Source organism: Artemia franciscana, chromosome 19 (genome assembly GCF_032884065.1).
Source record: "Artemia franciscana chromosome 19, ASM3288406v1, whole genome shotgun sequence".
Lineage (NCBI taxonomy): Eukaryota > Metazoa > Arthropoda > Branchiopoda > Anostraca > Artemiidae > Artemia > Artemia franciscana.
Genome location: NC_088881.1, coordinates 9,624,616 through 9,644,508, shown reverse-complemented (window position 1 = coordinate 9,644,508; position 19,893 = coordinate 9,624,616). Strand labels below are relative to the sequence as shown.

Genomic DNA, 19,893 nt, shown 5'->3' with positions numbered 1-19,893 from the left:
TAGTGACTAAATTCAGTTAACTAATTTAGTGACTAATTTACCAAAGTTACTAATTACCTTGAAAGAATCAAGGTAATTACCTTGATTCTTTAGAAAGCAAGTTACTTAACATGATGATACTCTCTAGGATAAGAGACAAGGTAGATAAGGTAGACAATGTTAAAGACAAAGTAGATAAGGTTTAACGCACAAGAACAGTAAAATTTATGAACAGAAGAGGAACAGTCAAGTAAATCTTCACTATTAGATTAATGCGCAGGGAAGACAATTAGGGAGAAGGGTGGAGGTAATGGCAAATTATATGTTCGTTGATATCACACTATCGCACGCTTTAGTGGTTGGTGGACCACTGTTCCAACACAAATACATCCACAAATAGACTTGGACCTCCCCCATTGGAGAACTCGGAATCAAATCGGCCATTTCCTAATTCGTAGGAGGTGAAGACAAGTCTTCTTGATGTCCGAGCCCAATGTGGAGCAGACACGGGTTCTGACCATATGCTGATGGTGGCAGAGATACAGATCAAGTTAAGAGCAGTCGAATGAGAATCGGAGAACATGGCGGTCAAACCGTTTGGTGGAGAGAAACTAAAAGATCGTTCCGTCCGCCGGGAGTTCTGTTTTTCACTGAAAAACCGTTTCAGAGCTCTCAAGAATGAAAACCTTACGGCTCATTCTCCCGGAGAATTTTGGACAGCCGTCCAAGAGACATACCAAGAGGCTACGAAAGAAAATCTTGGCTTTAAGCAGAAGACAAAAAAAAAAAACACTGATCTCAAACAAGACTAGGAAGCTGATTGATGAACGTAAAACGGCAAAACACCTGCAACTAACAACCCTCGTCGCAAACGGAACCCTCTAAAGGCAGATTGATAAAAAGTGAAGGGAAGTTCAAGACTAGACGAGTAGCACTCCCTCGAAAATAAAGCAATTTTAGCCAAGAAAACAGGAGGATAAGGAGACTTCTTGTACTCCTTGTAGAACCTTGAACATGATCAAAGATCAGATCACAGTAAAGCTGCGTCGTCTACAGCCCCAGATCAAAGATGAGCACGATAATGTATTATCAGATCGTGTAAAGGTGGACGAGAGGTGGGTTTTTGAGAGAAAGCTTATCAAACCGAGCCCCGAAAATAATTGACACTCCATTCTTGAACCTAAGCATCGGTACTGATTCTCCCAGTAAGTTTGAGATAACAACGCTAGAAAAACAGAAGAGCTCTAGGAATAGATAGCATTCGAGAAGAAATGATTAGAGCCTCTGCCCGGACATACCTGTCAATGTGGACGTGTCGCAGTCACAATATTAGACAGATTTAGTGGAACACTGGGAAACCATTTACGCTGACACCGATTGTTTTATTAAGACAGCAATGGGCGAGACTAGATTCTTCGAAACAATGTCTTGCGTCAGACAATGATGCGTCCTGTCCCCAATTTTGTTTTCGCAATTGTCATGGATTACGTCCTTAGATATGACAGGATATCGTGTAAAACTGACCACCCGTTAGCTTTGCAATTTGGATTTTGCCTACGGCGTAGCGCTGTTGGGAGAATCCAAGAAGTTACAAGATACAAGAAGATACAAGAAGTTTTTGATATCGTAGCGGAAAGACAAACGTTTAGGACTGGCTGTCAATGTCGAGAAGACAAAGAGTATTATCCTGACATACAACCTAAGACCAGTAGCACATTTCTCCGAGTTTAGATACCTTGGGAGCAAGATTAACCGAGAAGTAAATACAACGACTGAAATTAAACGTAGAATAGGACAGTCTGCGTTCTATAGGCTCAATTCCTGTTAGGAAAATGGAAAACAATCACTGAAAATCAAACTTAGACTACTTAACAGTGATATTATATCTATATTGTTATATCCAGACGAACGTTGAAACGAGAAGCACATACAGACTTTCGAGAACAACTGCCTTAGAAGTATTCTTAAGATTCACTGGCAGCAGAAAGTCGCTAACAAGGAAATTCGTCAAAGGTCTGCCCTGCCGCTTTTCGCAGATATTCTTCGCAAAAACGCTGGTCCCATCTTGGACATGTACTAAAAATTCTTATTGGATTCCTCTTTTTTTTTAATAAAGGTAGTTCAAAGTATAGATTACCCCTGCCCCTACCCCAGAGTTTAGAAATCCGTAAAATGTGATTTAAAATGGAAAACTTCAAGCGATTTAAATACAACTAGCGGTTTTCCAAATCATGCCCTTCCCTCGAGAATACATTTGTGCCTTGTCTGGTCCCCCTTACATAAAAAAGGAAAAAAAACTAAAATAGCACCTAAATACTAAAATATCATCCTAACAGACATAATTTCCAGACTTTTCAACTAAATTGAACAAAATGGCTATGTCAAAACTTTGATTATGAGTGTTTTGGGAATGATGGCCGTGGGGGGAGGGGGGGGGGCAATCGTCCTCCGATCAGTCACGACTATTAAAAAGGGCACTAACCCTCTCAATTTTGAATTGAATGGGTCCTTTTTGAAGTTTCTACGACAGACTATAAATAAGACTTCTACAAGAACCTTATATGCTCCTGGGGTATTGCATACAACCTTTGTCCTGACAGCTGTGGGGCTATCGTCCTCCTCAGACATATTTTCCGGACCTTTCAAATATGTTAAACAACGTGGTTATCAAAACAATTTGATTGGATGTGTTTGGGGAAATAGTAGGCTTGATAGGGGAGTTAGTTGCCCTCTAGACTTAAGTTGAATAGTTTCATAATATCCTAAGGTCATCTGATTCATTGCCCCATTTGAATATATAAGGAACATCAGTTTCACAATTTAACGGATATGGAAACAAAAATTAAGAATGAAAGGCCAGACGGTGATAATAAATGTGATAAAATAAATTTTTGTATAGACTCGAGAAAGAAATATTTTTTGAAAATCTCACTTTGTGTAAATCTAGTCTTTACAATATCTTTAGACACTCAAAAATCCAATTACACACAATAATACTATTTCCCTTTTCATTTTTTAGCAAGCCATACTATTCTGTTCCATTATTCAAATTCAACTTTTTCTATTTTTTGTAGCTGGGTAGCTTTTTTCATCCTTTTCTTTTTGTTTTTTATTTTTACTTTGTTTTTATTTTTTTATTTCATTGTTTATTGTTTTCATTGTTCCTTAGAATGCCTATCCTAGAGTTTCAAAAAGGTTTTAAGACATAGACAAAATAAAACGTGCTGTTATTCACAACCAAAAAGGATTATTCATTATTCCCCCATACCTGAATTCATTCATATATCTTAATTGGCTTTTTTTCTAATTGGCTTTAATTAATATCTATTGGCTTTTTTTTCTTTTTTGCTCCTTTTTTATGAAGTGATGACATAGGAAATAATATTTCATCATTAGAATTAATGATTCAACAATTAAAAATTGAGAATTCGGGTAAATTTTCTCTTCGGAACATATTCAAACAATGGAAAATCCTAATAAAGATAATACTTTTATTTTCGTTTTTATTTTGTTTTTTAATTACATACCACATATCATTCGTCTTTTTCACAATTATTTCTCCATTCTTTTTTTTTTCAATAGAATACTTTCCTTTTTCTTCCATGCAGTTAGGTATCTCTTTCTGCTCTTTTGTCCCTGATTCTATTCTATTCTAGAGTCTATTCTATCCTATCCTGATGTCTATCTATTCTATCCTGATGCCTATTCTAGAGCTTCAAAAAGGTTTGGACACTTAAATGAAACAAACTGTGTTCTATTTACAACCAAAGGATTACTCATTCCCCATACATTTAAAATCATTCCCCAAAACCTTTGAATTCATTCATATATTTTGAATATTTATCTGGAAAAACATGCATTGGCTTTTTTCTTTTTTGCTCCTTTTCTTAGAAGTAACGACTTAGAAAACAATTATTTAATCAAAAAAATGAAAGTTTCAACAATCAAAAATTGAGTTTGTGTACATTTTATCTTTCCCAAACACATTCAGACAATCAAAAATACTATTATACATAACACTTCTGTTTTCGTTTATTTACTTTTTTATTTGTTTCTTTTATTTTCTTTTGTTTATTTTTTAATGTTAATTTTTTATTAGTTTCTTTGTTTCTTTATACCATATCTTTCTTCTTTTTCACTATTAGTTCTCCATTCACTTTATTGAATTCGGTCAGATATTTCAAATGAACAAATATTTGGTTGTTTTCTTCTTTTTGTAAATATTTGAATTTTTTACAGCCAAAAAATTATTGGCTTTTTTTTTCTTTTTTGCTCTTCTTTTGGAATTAATTATTTAGAAACGAATTATAAAAATGACTAGAACAATAGATTCAAGAATTTAAAATTTGCTTAAATTTTCTCTTCAGAATTTCTTCAGACAATCAAAAATCCTAACATACACAGCACTACTATTTTCGTTTCTTTGTTGTTCTTGTTTTTTTTTGGGGGGGTTGTTTCTTCTTTTTTTTTCTTTTGTTACGTGCGTTTATCAGAAAAAAAATACTTAACGGTTCTCTTTTTTTTTGCTGCTTTTTTAGAATTAGTTATTTAGAAAAGAAATAACAAATAATTAGAATTAATTATTCAAGAATTAAAAATTAAGAAGTAGTGTAAATTTTCCCTTTGAAACACATTCAGACAATTAAAAATCCTAACATCCATAACGCTTCTATTTTCGTTTCTTTGTTGTTTTTTTTAGTTACAAGCGTTTATCGGAAAAACATACTTAACGCTTTTCTTTCTCTTTTTTGCTCCTTTTCTAGAGTTAATTATTTAGAAAACAATTAACAAATGATTAGAATTAATGATTCAAGAATTAAAAACTAGAATTTGTGCAAAATTTTTCCTTGGATTTCTTCAGATCCTAACATACATATTTTCATTTCTTTGTTATGTTTGTGTTTTTAGTTATTTAAAATACCATTCTATTTTTAAAACATTGAATTTTTTCAGTTTAATATTTTCATATAGGATACTTTTAACTTCTTGTAATTTTTTCCATGCACTGCTTTTTCTTCTCTTTTATCACTGTTTCTTAGAATGCCTATCCTAGAGCTTCAAAAACGTTTTTAACTTCAACAAAAAAAAAACGTTCAAAATTCAACAAAAAAAAAACGTTCAAAAACTTCAACAAAACGAACTGTGCTGCGACTTAGAAACAAAATTTCCTTCATTCACATATTTCAAATATTTATAGGATTTAATCTTTCTCTTTTTTGCTCCTACTTTAGAATCAATGTATTTTCGCTCCTTTATTTTCAAATCATTGCAAAAAGTTCACAGACAAGAAGAAAAAAAAAAGTACCTATAATCAATCACAACTCTTTGTTTCTCTATCACCGAAAAGAGTCGACTGTCTTGAAATAATTTATCTTCTAGTTCTTCTAAAAGATGTCTGACAATCCATTTCTTGTCAACAACAACTTCACATGACAGGGAATTTTTTTCTGGTGTTAGTTTGGCTTTACAGAAATCCGATGAGAGACCATTTTCAACTTCTATGGATTTTATATTTAAAGGAACTTCGTCCAATTTGAAGCATATTCTTCCTGAATTTCTCTCTCGTATTACCTTGATATTGTAAGCTGGTATTTCCCATGATGGAAATATTTTTTTAATCTGTAAACAGAAATAGAAGATAAATATAAGCCCTTACCGATTTTATACACCAAATTGAAGTCAAGAGATAATATCGATTTTAATAACCTTATTTATTTATATAATATATAAAATTATATAATTATATAAATTAATTATATAAGTTACCGGCTTGCCCGTCGCATGTTTGCTACGATCTGAAAAGCATGGAATTCAAGGGAAAACTCTAGCAGAAGACTTCCCCTCCGTGGATATTTCCCTCCAGAAAATTCTCCCCCGCAGAAAATTTCCCCTCGTAAAACGATCATATTTTTAAATCTAAGAGCATTGGAAAAATCATTCCGTGGATAATTCTCCGCCGGAGAATTCCCTCTTGCAAAAAATCCCCCCCCTGCAGAAAACTCCTCCGCAGAAAATCCCTTCAGCAGAAGTGTTTCCTCAACAACTTCTTAAAGTTTCTTGGTGATCAAATGAACATTACAGTAATACATACAAGGCACAAAGACATACATTCGATTTTACGTACATAGTTTTCAAAAATATTATTTTGTAAATTCTTACGTCGAAATAATTAATTTTAGAAAATGTTTTAGGTAAATGAATGTAATTAGTATAATAAATTAATTAATACTATTCTAAACGTATTCTTCTTTTTAAATTATTCATAAGCTATATTAGATTTTTATATTAAATTAGTTGATTTTAAATTAATGTTTAGACTAAATGAAAACCATTTAACTTTTCCCTGAATTTTCACTTTTTTTATATAATTTAATTTTTTTTTTAACTTTTTTTAGTTAATTCTTTTATTTAATTTAACTTTTTTCATTCAACTTTCCCTGATTTTAAATTAATGTTTAGACTAATTGAAAACCATTTAACTTTTCCCGGAATTTTGACTTTTTTACTTAATTTAATTATATATTTTTAATTTTTAACTTTTTTATGTAATTTTTTTATTTAATTTAAATTTTTTCATTGAACTTTACCCTGATTTTAAATTAATGTTTAGACTAATTGAATTTTTCTAAGAGAAAAGCCATTTAACTTTTCCCTGTTTTGCGCCTGAGACTGAGATATTCAGATTTACTTTAGCTTACATCATAAGAAAGCGTTAAATTTGTTTGTTTGTTTTTCAAATAGATTTTCTTTTTAAAGTTAAAGAAAGGACAGTCCCTAAAAATTTTCTAGCATATCTGCTAGGAAAGAGTTAAAGATCAGCTCAAAGAGAATATCATTTGGGCAATTTGAAAGCTTTGGGACTTCCCTCTGGTACTACCCGCTTTGATTGAAAACCTTGCCGATTCAGGAAACATATTATTTATGTGGAATGTACATTGAATATACAGTGCTTTGATTAACAATCAGTTAAAGGTTATATCTTTCGCCAAATTTAACTGGGGATTTTCTTAGCTGTTTGAATTGTTGTCATTTTCAAGACCCTCTATCTAAAATTTTAAGGAAATATCATTTGAGTAATATAGAAGCTTTGGGGGGTTTTTTATAGCACTGAAAAAATTCACCAATGGGCCACTTGTCTTTGAGACGGCCAGCCGACACTGAGGCCAGTAAAATAATTTTTGTGATATCAAATGGCCTTACCATCTGAACTCCCTTCATTTAGAGATTATATGATGGAGCGTGTGACAAGGTTATTGAATGGGAGAAAACTTGCCTCTTCTTACAGATATAATGGTTTCTAATGGAAATGTTGAGATTTGGGACATCAAAGTTTTGCAATATTTTGGATAACTTTAATTGAGTCCATACATTAAGACTTTGTGACTGAACAAAGCGCTGTAGAGTTGTATTTTTTTTTTAATTTATTCCAGTAGCAGTTCTTTGGCAAATAAGACACTATTTCATTACTTCTGCTCATTTGTCAACAAAATTTTCTTTTAAAAACACTAAGATTTCAGCTTTTGTGCGCTGGTTTGAGGTTCGCTAACGACATCTACTTCTAAATGAAAATTAGATGGCGCTAAGTTGTAAATAATTAAAGTCCATTGCACATGCAGTTTCCAACGATAAATACTTATGAATATTAGTAGCTATGAATATTAGTAATTCGAAGTCAAAACAATATTTTTAGGCGCCAGTAACTGGTATATTACCTTGCTTTCCTTAAGCCTAATTTGCACACTTGATCTATTTCTAGTAGTTTTATTTTTCATAAAAATAAAGTTTGTCCATTTTAAACGAAAGCAAGATCTCTTAGAATACACAAGGGGTTCAAATAGATACTCAAAATTCCATTCGCCCAATCCGATCGCTTTCTAATATAGTGAAAATTGCACCAAAAACAGTTTTCAATTTACCAATTCATTGGGCATTTCGTCTCTAAAACTCCAGTTTAATAAAAACAAATTTAAGAAAGAAAACTAAAGACAGAAATTTAAAAGAAAAAAAAAACTTTACAAGGAACCAACTTTTAGGCTGAGAAATCAAGTTTTTCTTTAATTTGGATAAAACTGTCTCAACACAGTCAATAAACCTTTACAAGTCCTTAAAGTCATTCCAAATTATGTATTAAATTACAAATTTAATTGTTGTATTTAAGATTTTCACACATCTGAAGGAGCATCAGCAGGGAGCCAGGGATATGTCTGCTAATTCGAACTTAGATCCCTCTCAGTGAACATTGCCTCAGTGATCTTTCCTTTGAAGAAATAGTACCAAATAAGTTTTGGCATTTATTAAAGAGGTGTGAAAACTTCAGATACCGTGATTTGGCATAACAGCAATAAAGTATTGAAGGAGGAAAGGTAGGGGCTTCAAACATCCTCCCATCCTGTAATGTGAACTTGTCTTAGCCATTTTGTATTTATTAAAGTTATAGAAGAGAAGCATTCAGAATATATTTGGTTTTGTAAAAATTTTGCAGAAAATTTTGATAATGCTTGACTATAGAACTTCTGGGTGGATGGATACATGGAATATTATTCAAATAAATGGATTGAAAATCGGCAAATCTATGGGTTTATTCTGGGTTCAAGCCATTCTGACTTCTATCATATTACAACACTGAATATAGACAAATGTTAATGGACCATCCTCCTCAACGTGTCTTTTTGACAACCTTGAATGCACATAGTGTCTTTTGATTTAATTTAATGTTTCTCAATAGAATGAGAAAGTCATAAATTAATACCCTTAGCTCTTCTGACAATAATTCAGATACATCATTTCAACCGCCTAGATGCACATAGTGTCTTTTTGTTCACTCAATATATCCCCGTCACCGTTCCCTGAAAGTTCCAACTTAATACTTTAAGCTGTTCTTGAGATATTGCTGATAGGCCATATTGACAACTATAGATGCCCATAGTGTAATTTGACTTATTTCAACACCCCCTTCAAAATTGCATAAAAGATTCGCCTTAATACCCTTAGCCTTAGATATAGCAGTAACAGTAGTAACAGAAGTAGTAGTAGGAGGAGGGGGAGAAAAGGTAGTACTACTAAAAGTATCAGTAGAATACACACAATACCCTTTGGTTAGTTCAACATTCCCCTCCACATGCCCTGAAAGTTTCAAGTTTATACCCTAAGCCATTCCAGAGATATTGCTGATGTGCTTTTTTGACACCCTGCATGCATAAAGTTTGTTTTGTTTTAGTTCAAAATTCCCTTCCACATTCATGGAAATTTTATCCTCATAACGTTAGCCTTAGTAGTACTAGCAGTAGTATGCACAAAATACCTTTTGATTAGTTAAAACATCCCCCTTAACATTCCTTGAAAGTTTTGTTTTGATACTCTAAGCTGTTCCTTAGATACTGCTGATGCACCCTTTTTACAGCCAGTATACAGATTGTGTGTTACAACACAGTTAAACATCCTTCTCGGCATTCCTTCAATGTTTTACCTTATTATCCTTAGCCTTAGCACCAGTAGTAGCAGTAGCATGCACATAGCGCCTTTTGATCAGTTCAACATCCCCCTTCAAATGCCCTAAAAGTTTCAACTTAATGCCCTAAGCTATTCCTAAAACATTGCTGATGTCTTTTTGACAGCGTGCAAGCACATAGTGTGTTTTGATGGGTTCAACATCCCCATCAGCATTCCTCAAAAGTTTCACAAGTTAAACCTTAATACTCTTAGCCTTAGTCGTAGTAGTGGTAGCAGCAGCAGGCTTGTCAGTTGCAATAGTAATAGTAGTAGTATTATGTGCAAACTGCCTTTGGGTTAGTCAACATTTCCCTCAACATACCCTGAAAGTTTGAACTTAATGGCCTAAGCTACTCCTGAAACATTGCTGATACGCTCTTATGACAGTATGCATATGCATAGCATACTTTGATTTAGTTCAAAATCCCCGTCAACATTCCTTGAAAGCTTCAACTTAATACCCTGAGCATTTTGGAGACCCAGATTCAAACATGCCCCTTTTCTCCAAAAACAAATCTCCTACCCCAAGGGCTGTGGGAGTCATGTCACCCTCTGAACCATAGTTATTAGACCCTTTCTACTATGGTGAACAGAATGGCTATCTCAAAATTTTGATGGAAACCTTTGGGGGCAGAGTAATAAAAACGGAGCAAGAGGGAGATGGGTTGCACTCCAATCACTTTTGGCTTTTAAAAAGGGTACAGGAGCTTTCAGTTTCCAATCGAATGAGCCCCCTCAGAAGTAATAAAACAACTCTCCCCATACAAAGGGGCTTGGGGAGAAAAATACAATAAAAAATATAAAAATAAAATATTAAAATATATATTTATATATATATATATATATATATATATATATATATATATATATATATATATATATATATATATATATATATATATATATATATATATATATGAAATAAAATATAACAATAAAAAATAAACAAATAAAGAATAAACAATACAGAGCCAACTTTGCTCCTTACTTAGTCAACGCTATTGCGTTGCCAAATAAAAGTGGTCTATCTTCCCCTCCCTTAAACCCTCTGAAGACCAGAGCATCATTTGTGCTTTACTGAAAACATAACATATTTTAGACATATACTTTTTCGTCGCTATAAAACCGAAAAATCAAAGACTGCTTAGACTTGCACAGTAACTTGCGAGTTAATTAGAGAGAACAACAAATTTGGTCCCGTTTTGGGTTTAATGAACCAATACAACCCAAGTGTTTCATTAGAGTTCCCTTTTTCAACATAAGCTATAAGTTTCAAGCCAATAGGAGGGGGAAAATGAGGCGTTCTTTTATCACAATCAATGCAGCCATATTCGTTTGTATGGATTTACTGGAACTCACTTGGTCCAGTCTACCACACTTAGAGATTTAAGCAAATCAGAAAAAAAACAAATATGACCCAGATTCGCGTCACATATATTGATACAACCAAGTTTTCGAAATGGCTATTCTTCATTGGGGTATATCTGTTCCTGCCTACATGCCCTGTAAATGTTGACCCTATCAGAGAAAAAACAAATTTTGAACCCATTTTGAACCTCCTAAATCAATACAGCCAAAATTAGTTTCTATTTTTTTTTTGGAGGGGGGGAGAATTATCAAATACATTGAAAATCTATTAGCTCCTCTTTGTCTCCACATTACCTGAACAAAAAGTTTATGAGTCCTCTCCAATCAGAAGTTTTTTTCTGGGCATAGGGGTTTCATCCCCTTCCCTAGACATAAAATTTGGAGTCCCATGCCTTCCCCACCCCCATCACTCCCTGAAAGTTTTGACTTGATCCCCCAAATTATATCTGTAACAATACAGATACATTTTTCTAATACAGAATACAGATGCCTATCCCTATTTGGAATGCTTATTTGTTTCATCGCAGAAAAGGCAGTGTGGTCTTGGGAAAATACCAACGTCCAATATTCAGGGAAGATAGACCAACAATAAACTCAGCAACAATTCATTTGCAATTGTAAGAATAGAAGATAAATTCAGCAGCATTTCATTTTTCATTAGAAGAAAAGAAGATTATAATACCTTTCTTAAAAATTCAACGCAATGTTAAAGAAGTGAAGACAGTGAATGAACCATCTAAGACAATGGACCAGAAAACTGCTGAAACCCAGAAGTTATTATTTTATTCAGTATAAATATAGTTTATTTTAACTTTAATGCTTTGGTAACTTCACTGATAATGACTGACTATGTCATCAAAATATCTAGAGCCTTTTGTATACAATTTTAGTTTTACTGTCAAATAAAAGGACCTATCCCTATTTGGAACTCTTATTTGTTTCGTCATAGAAAAGGTAGCTCTGTCCCATCCCTCCAACTCAAAATTGCAAGTCTACATGGACTCCCAAACATTCATGAGAATTTGAACTCAATTTCCCAAGCCACTATTGAGATACTATGATGCAAAAACATTTTTTTTATCATAGCAATAGTTTCTAAATACTACCCTTACCATTAAATCATGAATAGACTCCAAGTCCCACAGGGGTTAACTGTGCAAAAGCTTAAAGGCGGAATTTATAAAAAGCACTTTTACCCCCATCCTCCCTCTAACCTCTTTCATTAAGTTTAAAATTGAGGTCCAATTAGCTTTTCCAACACTCCCTGAAATTTTCAACTTGATCCCTATAAAATATTCTAGGGTATTGGATACATGCTATTTTGATAGCCTGCATACACACAATGTTTTCTGGTTCACAGTGAACAGAATCAAAGCTCCAAAGGGGCTTAAATTCAACAAACCATAAAATACATTTAAACACAAACCATTTTCGAAAACTTGGTTGTATTAATATATGTAACGTGAATCTGGGTCATATTTGTGGTTTTTTCCTGATATGTTTAAATCTACAAGGCTGATAGACTGGACCAAGTGAGGTCCAGTAAATCCAGAAAAAAGAATATGGCTACATTGATAGTGATAAAAGAATGTCCCAATTTTCTCTCTTGTTGCCTTGAAACTTACAGGCTATGTTGAACAAGGGAACCCTAGTGAAACATATTGGGTTGTATTGGTTCATGAAACCCAAAACGGGCCCAAATTTGTTGTTTTCTCTCATTCGCTTGCAAGTTAATCAAACTTAGGTTATTATGAAATTATAATTAGTTAAAAGAAGTAAAATTAATATGCAAATTGCGTTTTAATTACTCATGTTCTGTGATGTAAATTCAAAACCTGCATTAATTTAAAAACGTTCAGAAAGTAAATAAAAAAATAAGTTTTTTTTAAAACTGAAAATAAGGAGCAACATTAAAACTCAAAAACGAACCAAAAATTATCCTGTATATGCAAGGGGCTGTCCCCTCCTCAACACCCGCTCTTTACGCTAAAGTTTGACTGTTTCTCACAACTCTACATTATAAAACAATAATTTTTTTTTTTTTTAATTTTGAGATTAAGGGCTCAAAACAAAATTTGAAATGATAGCAATTAATTTACATAAAAGCACATAAAGGAAATAAAGAAGCACATAAAGTAGTGTGTCCATTTTCAGCCTAGCAAAGAGGTTTAAAAATTATTAAAATTTACCAAAACTGGTGTTCACCCTTCACCCAGGCCTATGGGATACAGTACCCAGTAATTAGACAGTTAATCAATATTTCAACATTTAAATCACTGTAAAATCTCTCTCATGCTACCAAGAATTTGGATTGTTTCACCATTGGATTTAAAGCTGCATCCAGGAGGGTGAGGTGTACTGTGTTGGACCCCCCTCAAGTTTCTGTCCAACTTGTAAAATAATAAACAAATTCATATTAACAAACTGCATTCTTAAGGTTTTTCTTTGTAACCTTCCTCCCCCTGAACACAATTCCTAGATATTTCCTAAATTAGATTTGTCTAAAAAAAATCAATAAGTGTGTGATTACCTTGAATATTCTAACTTGCACAAAATTAACAAATACAAATTCACTGACAGTTTACTGATGAGCTTATTTGCGGACTCACCCTTTAAGCTTGGGACTTAACTTGGAAAAAGCTACCTAATCTTGGATAGGATCTTAAATTAGAACCAAATATCTAAATCACAGACAGGCTCTACCATAAATAGCCTACATTCAATCTAAGACAAGTGCTGTGAAACAGAATAATTATATTTAAATAGGCTGAGATATAAAATTAACTTTTCTTTAGGTTTCAATGTTCAAAAAAGAAGTTTTACTAGATTGTTGTAAGCCAAGCCTAACTAGCTAAGTACCAACCATCAGCTAATCCTACATAGGCTATCTAAAATAATCTGCATCATATCAATGATTAGGAAAATACTGACTACGTTTAAGAAAGGTATATTTTAGTAAAAATATCTGTTGAATTTTAGGCTCTGTCCAATGTAATGGTTTCAAGGAAGGTTAATAGCTACACCAGCAGTGATTAAAGGTAAAAAAGGAAAAGGTAAAGGATACGGCATTAGTCTTTACAGTCCGTACTGGTCTCCGTTTCTTGGCCCTTCAGCCAGCAAGTGCAATGGGGGGTTGTGGGCCAGCCATCCTGTGCTTTCACACACCCTTCCTGTTTACCTTCCCCAGATTTCACCAGGTACCCATTTAGAGCTGACAAGCAGTGATTATTTTTAATTGAAACTTGTGGTGTATTTCTCTTTTCCTATCCTACAAGAGACCCTAAAAGAAGTATCAACCCTACCATTTCAACTCTAAAAAGCCCCATAAATATATGCATTTCCACTCTAAAATGCACCAACATCATAAACATGAGCATTTCTACTCTAAGAACCACCCTACCATTTCCAACTTAAAAAAGCACCATAAATATGAGCATTTCTAGTCTAAAAACCACCCTACCATTTCCAATCTAAAAAAAAACACTATAAATAAATTCGTTTCCACTCTAAAAGCACCACAAATATATGCATTTCCACTCTAAAAAGCACCAGCACCATAAACATGAGCATTTCTACTCTAAGAACCACCCTACCATTTCCAACTTAAAAAAGCACCAGCACCATAAATATGAGCATTTTTAGTCTAAAAACCACCCTACCATTTCCACTCTAAACAGTTCTATAAATAAATGCATTTCCACTCTAAAAGCACCATAAATATGTGCATTTCCACTCTAAAAAGCACCAGCACCATAAATATGAGCATTTCTACTCTAAGAACCACCCTACCATTTCCAACTTAAAAAAGCACCAGCACCATAAATATTAGCATTTCTAGTCTAAAAACCACCCTACCATTTCCACTCTAAAAAAGCACTATAAATAAATACATTTCCTCTCTAAAAAGCACCATAAATAAATGCATTTCCACTCTAAAAAGCACCAGCACCATAAATATGAGCATTTCTACTCTATAACCATACCACACTACCATTTCCACTAAAAAAGCACTATAAATATATGCATGACTTTATTACTGACTTAGGGACAAAGTGATCACACTTCTCAATGTCTTTTTTATGCTTTTTCTAAATATAACAATTGTTTTACTTACAAATGTACAACAGCACCCCAATGGTCCTGTATAGCCTTAATTAATATGTTTCTCTGTTGTTTTGCATTTGTTTTCTTTGTGGACCAGTTCCTCAAACCTTTAAAACTATCAGATCCATATCTTATTATAAAAATTTCAAATATTTTCTATATAAAATATTATCTAAAGATAATCTTTGGATGCAGATAACAACAAAAGTAAACATGATAATGTGGTTAATATTACAAATATATATGCATATTATTAAGTAAGAATTTTGTTATTTCAGTAATTTTTTCTAGCATGTACCAACCTATATCTTGGGGCTATGTAGGAGAGTACTGGGAGGATAAGATGCATATGCAAATGAAACATTTATTAGCCTACATTTAGAAAGAGTATAAAACGGCATCAAGTAGCGTGTTCATGCAGTAATGGAATCATGTAGGCATATATATTTACCAATAGTACTTACATTTGACAACTGCTCTGAAATGAAAGTAGGATTTTTAGAAATATATTTATAGCACAAATGAGATCCAAGAAAATTGTATTGGAGTTGATCCTTTTGCTAAATCCCAATTCACAGGATAAAATTCTAGTTTGTTGGGGTTCTTAATATCCTGGCAAGTAGTTGAGTTAGATGAATGAAACTCTCAGGAATGATTCCAGGGCCAAAAATATACCCTGGGAAGGCATTGTCAAGCTACAATATTTACCCTTTTTTCTAGTGCTTAGAAGATTGCATACATGACAGGTCTATAACCATCTGAATTCTGAAAAATAAATGTTTAAGCATAGTTTTAGTTTTCAATCTGTTTTGTATTTATTTTAGTTTTTGAAAGTACAATTTTGTTATTTCAGCAGAATTTCAAAGTGGTATCAATGCACAACTGGGGCTATTGAGAAGAAAACTATACAATTTTGAAAACTACTTTAAGAAATCCTAAACAATTACTTATACCATTCTTAAAAGCACTAGAGTTTACTTTACCCCCCCAATGTGCAAATATATAGCCCAAATTGTATATTGCCTATTTTTTCTGTTCCTTGATTTCATCAACACCGATTCAATCTACAAGTATAAACTTGGGTACTTGTATGCTATACCCCCTACCTAATATTCTTCTAATATGTTTTTCTGATACTTAGTCCTAATGAAATATACCTAGGTCTGATAAAAATAAAACATTTAAGAAACAAATTTGGGCTATATATTTGCAAATTAGGGGGGTAAGTATAGTGGGCCTAATGTGTCAGGCAAGGTTGTCATGTATGGAGGATACACCCCCCCCCCAATATTTTTGGTCACTCAGTGAAAAAAGAAGTAGGAATTGTATTACTGACTTATGTATTGTAATCAAAACAGACATTATGCTAATTATGGAGAAAAAACAGTTGGTAAAAATGGCCAGCCAGCTGGTAAAATCTCTTGCCCCCCCCCCCCCCCAGACATTTCAGCTTGTAACAACCCAGGTGTTAGGTAAAATCATTTTTAATGTTATGTAATAAGAATTTTTTTCTAACTTTACACTGTCTAATACTTTACCAGTCCCCCCCCCCAATCTACAAATATATAATCCAAATTATATATATTCCATCTACCCTGTCACTTCTCTTTGTCATGTCCCATGCTAATCTGAAAGAAACTAACACAAAAAAAGGATGCTTCTGCACTGCATCAATTAATGAAAAACTTAAGCAGTAGGGGGTTTATCATACACATACCTAAACTTGAAACAAGAGTGACACATGAGCAGGAGTAAAGTGTGGAAGGGGGGTCCCCCCCCAAGGTATTGGCACCCATCACCAACATCTTGTAATTTAGCTTATACTTCTATTTTAAACTAGCTTACATGTCTGCATTTGTTAGCAACCTGGACAATCTTGTTGGCGTGAGAATGAGAGAATATTTCATTCTCTAAAATCCAAACCCAAGCTGTACCCCTGCACATGGGAAAAATATAATTCAGAATATATATCTGTACATTAAGGGAGAGGGGCAAAGAAAACAGAAGGGCTTTTAGGAATGATATGGTCTAACTAAGTATTTTAAGATTTCTAGAGTTGTTTTCAAGATTTCATAGTCTTTACTTCCCAATAGCCTTAACTGCACATTGATGCCTAGTAAGCTATTTAAAGTACTTTGCCAAGTTTAAGATATATTTAAAGTTTTCCCTAGTGTAGTGACTTATATCAGTCATAGTTTATATTTTTGTTTATTATGCAAATAAAAAGTAGAAAATAAAATAAATATGATTTAGCAAGGATATCATGACAAGACATATAATAAAAAAAATACACATTCTGATGGATTCAAATCATGAGCATAGATGGTGACATACAACTATGGAAAGGTGTTTCTAACCCAAAACCACCATATTGGACATTAAGTAAATCATTATTGTCTCTTAAATTTACTAAAAATGTTCTTGCTGAAGGGATATTTTGTTCTACACTAATAGACAGCAATTTGGCAATCATTTCCTCCTCAAACTGAGATTTCATCTCTTCACCGGCATCAACAAAACTAAGGGCACATTTGCATGCTTGAGCAGGGAGCCCCATTAGGTCTTCCTTTAAGTCTCTTAGATTAGAGAATTCAGTTTCTTGTCTATTTTTATAGTCAATGAAATATATTGTGGCAGAATCTACACCAACTTTTTCAATAGTCCCATGATACTAAATTTCATCTTCCATGAATTTTGCTTTTTTGTCTTTTTGGTTTTTCAACTAGCTGAAAATCACCCTGGTTCTCTTGGTTTTCTTAATTATTTAATGTTTTTCCTCAAACATGCATATTTTTGAAAACCCAGAAACCACAAGCGTTTAGAAGTTAGAACAAGAGATAAAAAGTTTTTTCAGCCAAACAAGATCATGTTTGATAAAAAAAAGTTTTTTTTTTTTTATCAAACATCATGTAGACTATAGCCAATGTGGTCTTAGAATGGTTTTACAAAGAGTATGCACAAGACTATGCTTGTAATTTAATTTTTTCTAGCTCAGTATATTAGACATTGTGTTATAAAATATAGCTGCTGTAGTCATTTCAAGGTATAGGCTTAGTTCTTAACAATGTTTTTTTTTATACATATTTATAATTCTATGATTTACAAGTTGAAAAGCTAAAATAGAATTTATATAAGATGGGCTGACCTTAAACATATCAACTCCCCAGTAACACAAATATATATTATAAATAACATTAAATATATGTTATAAAGAAAATAACATATCAAACATATCAAACCATTGACAATTCCCTAAATACTTAAGTATGTCCTGGGAAGATATTTTGAAGTACCTACCTCTACTCCTTCTCTCTCTAGAGGGTCCTGAAATATGCCTACATGACATGTTGAAATTTGAAATTTTGACAAAACAACATTTTACATTAATTTTTAGTTATCAGTTTCTTTTTCTGAGCCTTTAATTCTGAAAATGTAGCTGATAATTGAGTAGAATTTTAAGCCATATCAAAGTGTTTTTTTTTTCAAAATTTAGGAAATGTAGGCTATTTGTGTATCTTTAAAACCTTATAAATTGGGATTGAGCAAAGTTGTGAAACTGAAAACAATTTTGTTGTACTTCATTTAAGCAGAAGATCTATTTTGCAAGGTAGCCTAATACTTTTATAACACACAGATTTTTAAAGGTCATCAAAGGTCAGGACCCTCTAGAGGGAGAAGTGGAGGTTGGTACTTCAAAACATCTTTGCAGGACATACTTTATCCTGTAGACCCATCCCTGAAGATTTTCCTAACCTAACCCCTTTCCAAGATAGCTAAAATTAGCTAAAGTAGAATTTTACCACAAAAAAAAAACTTATCTTTATTTCTAAGATAAGAGTCAAGCTTTAAACGTGTAGCCTAGCCAAGATTAGAGTAATGTATATATTATTGATCAATTTAGATTGCTAAGGGATAAACATGCCTCTATAGTCAAAATTGCATCAGAAATCAAATTTAATATTCATTTGTGTCAAATTAGGCTTTACTGCAACCCTTATATATACCAATTCAAGTAAGTAGTAAGTAATACAGCACTAGACCCTTAAGGTCTAAACAGGTGGTGCTGATCTGTTTCATGGCCCTTAAGACAAGAAGTGCAATGGGGGCTGGGGGCCAACCATCCTGTATTTTCATATATCCTTCCTGATTACCTTCCCCATATTTCTGCAAATATACCAATTCAAGGTAGCCTTTACATCTGTACACTAGAGGGGGTTAAGGCAAAATTCATTTCCAACACAAATGAACATTATAGGCTTATTTGGATTCAGGGTGCAGTTCTGACAATAGAGGTAGCCTAAGTTTGTTTCTTAGCTATATTAATAACCTGTTAATAAGGTTAGGCTCCATTGTTGTCTATCAGTAGGATATTTGAAATTGTGAATGTTGTACACAGTTAAATATTCAAGCTAATCACATACACTGGTTGTTAAGAAGATGTAGATGCATCTAATGTTTCCAATTGTTTATCTGTTAGGATAACAAGTAGACTAGAAGGGTGACAACTGGGAGAAATCCGTCTTAAAACTCAAAAGAAACACCCTGGTATACAAAATCTGCTTACAATATTCGAAATTTCTGTTCTAAATCGGTTTGCCATAGCATCTATTAGGAATAAAATCCCTCGAAAAGCATAGAGTATTAACTGTAAAAGCCATATATTCTGGAAAGAGCCGACGACTGGCTGTCTTTACTATTAACCCTATAGCGTTGACATACTATGCTTAACCAGCTTTTGTTGATGGCATTTAAAATCATACTTTATATGTCAATAGGTTTTAGCTAGTGACGCACGCTCAAAAACTTAGCTCTTTACATTGAAGCATTCAAAGGAAGTTTTAAATGGCTTCCTGTGCCCTTTTCGGCAAGGGTTAGCCTCGATTATATCAATCATATAGTTAAAATTAAGCTGTTTTGGAAAACTGACTCGATAGGTTTGGTTTTACATTTCTA

At 33.2% G+C, this 19,893-nt stretch overlaps 1 protein-coding gene across 2 annotated transcripts in view; it reads right to left on the bottom strand.

Annotated features, from left to right (window-relative positions):
* LOC136039267 (probable arginine--tRNA ligase, mitochondrial) overlaps nt 1-19,630 on the bottom strand; it is a 93,382-nt gene extending 73,752 nt beyond the window's left edge. For both annotated transcript variants that reach the window (XM_065722845.1, XM_065722844.1), the window contains exons 1-2: nt 19,505-19,630; nt 5,285-5,598 (exon numbers count right to left, since the gene is read on the bottom strand). In XM_065722845.1, the coding sequence (XP_065578917.1) occupies nt 5,285-5,598; nt 19,505-19,540 (350 nt within the window). In that variant the 5' untranslated portion in view covers nt 19,541-19,630. The remainder of the gene's footprint in view (nt 1-5,284; nt 5,599-19,504) is intronic.
* Nucleotides 19,631-19,893: the final 263 nt, after the last annotated feature.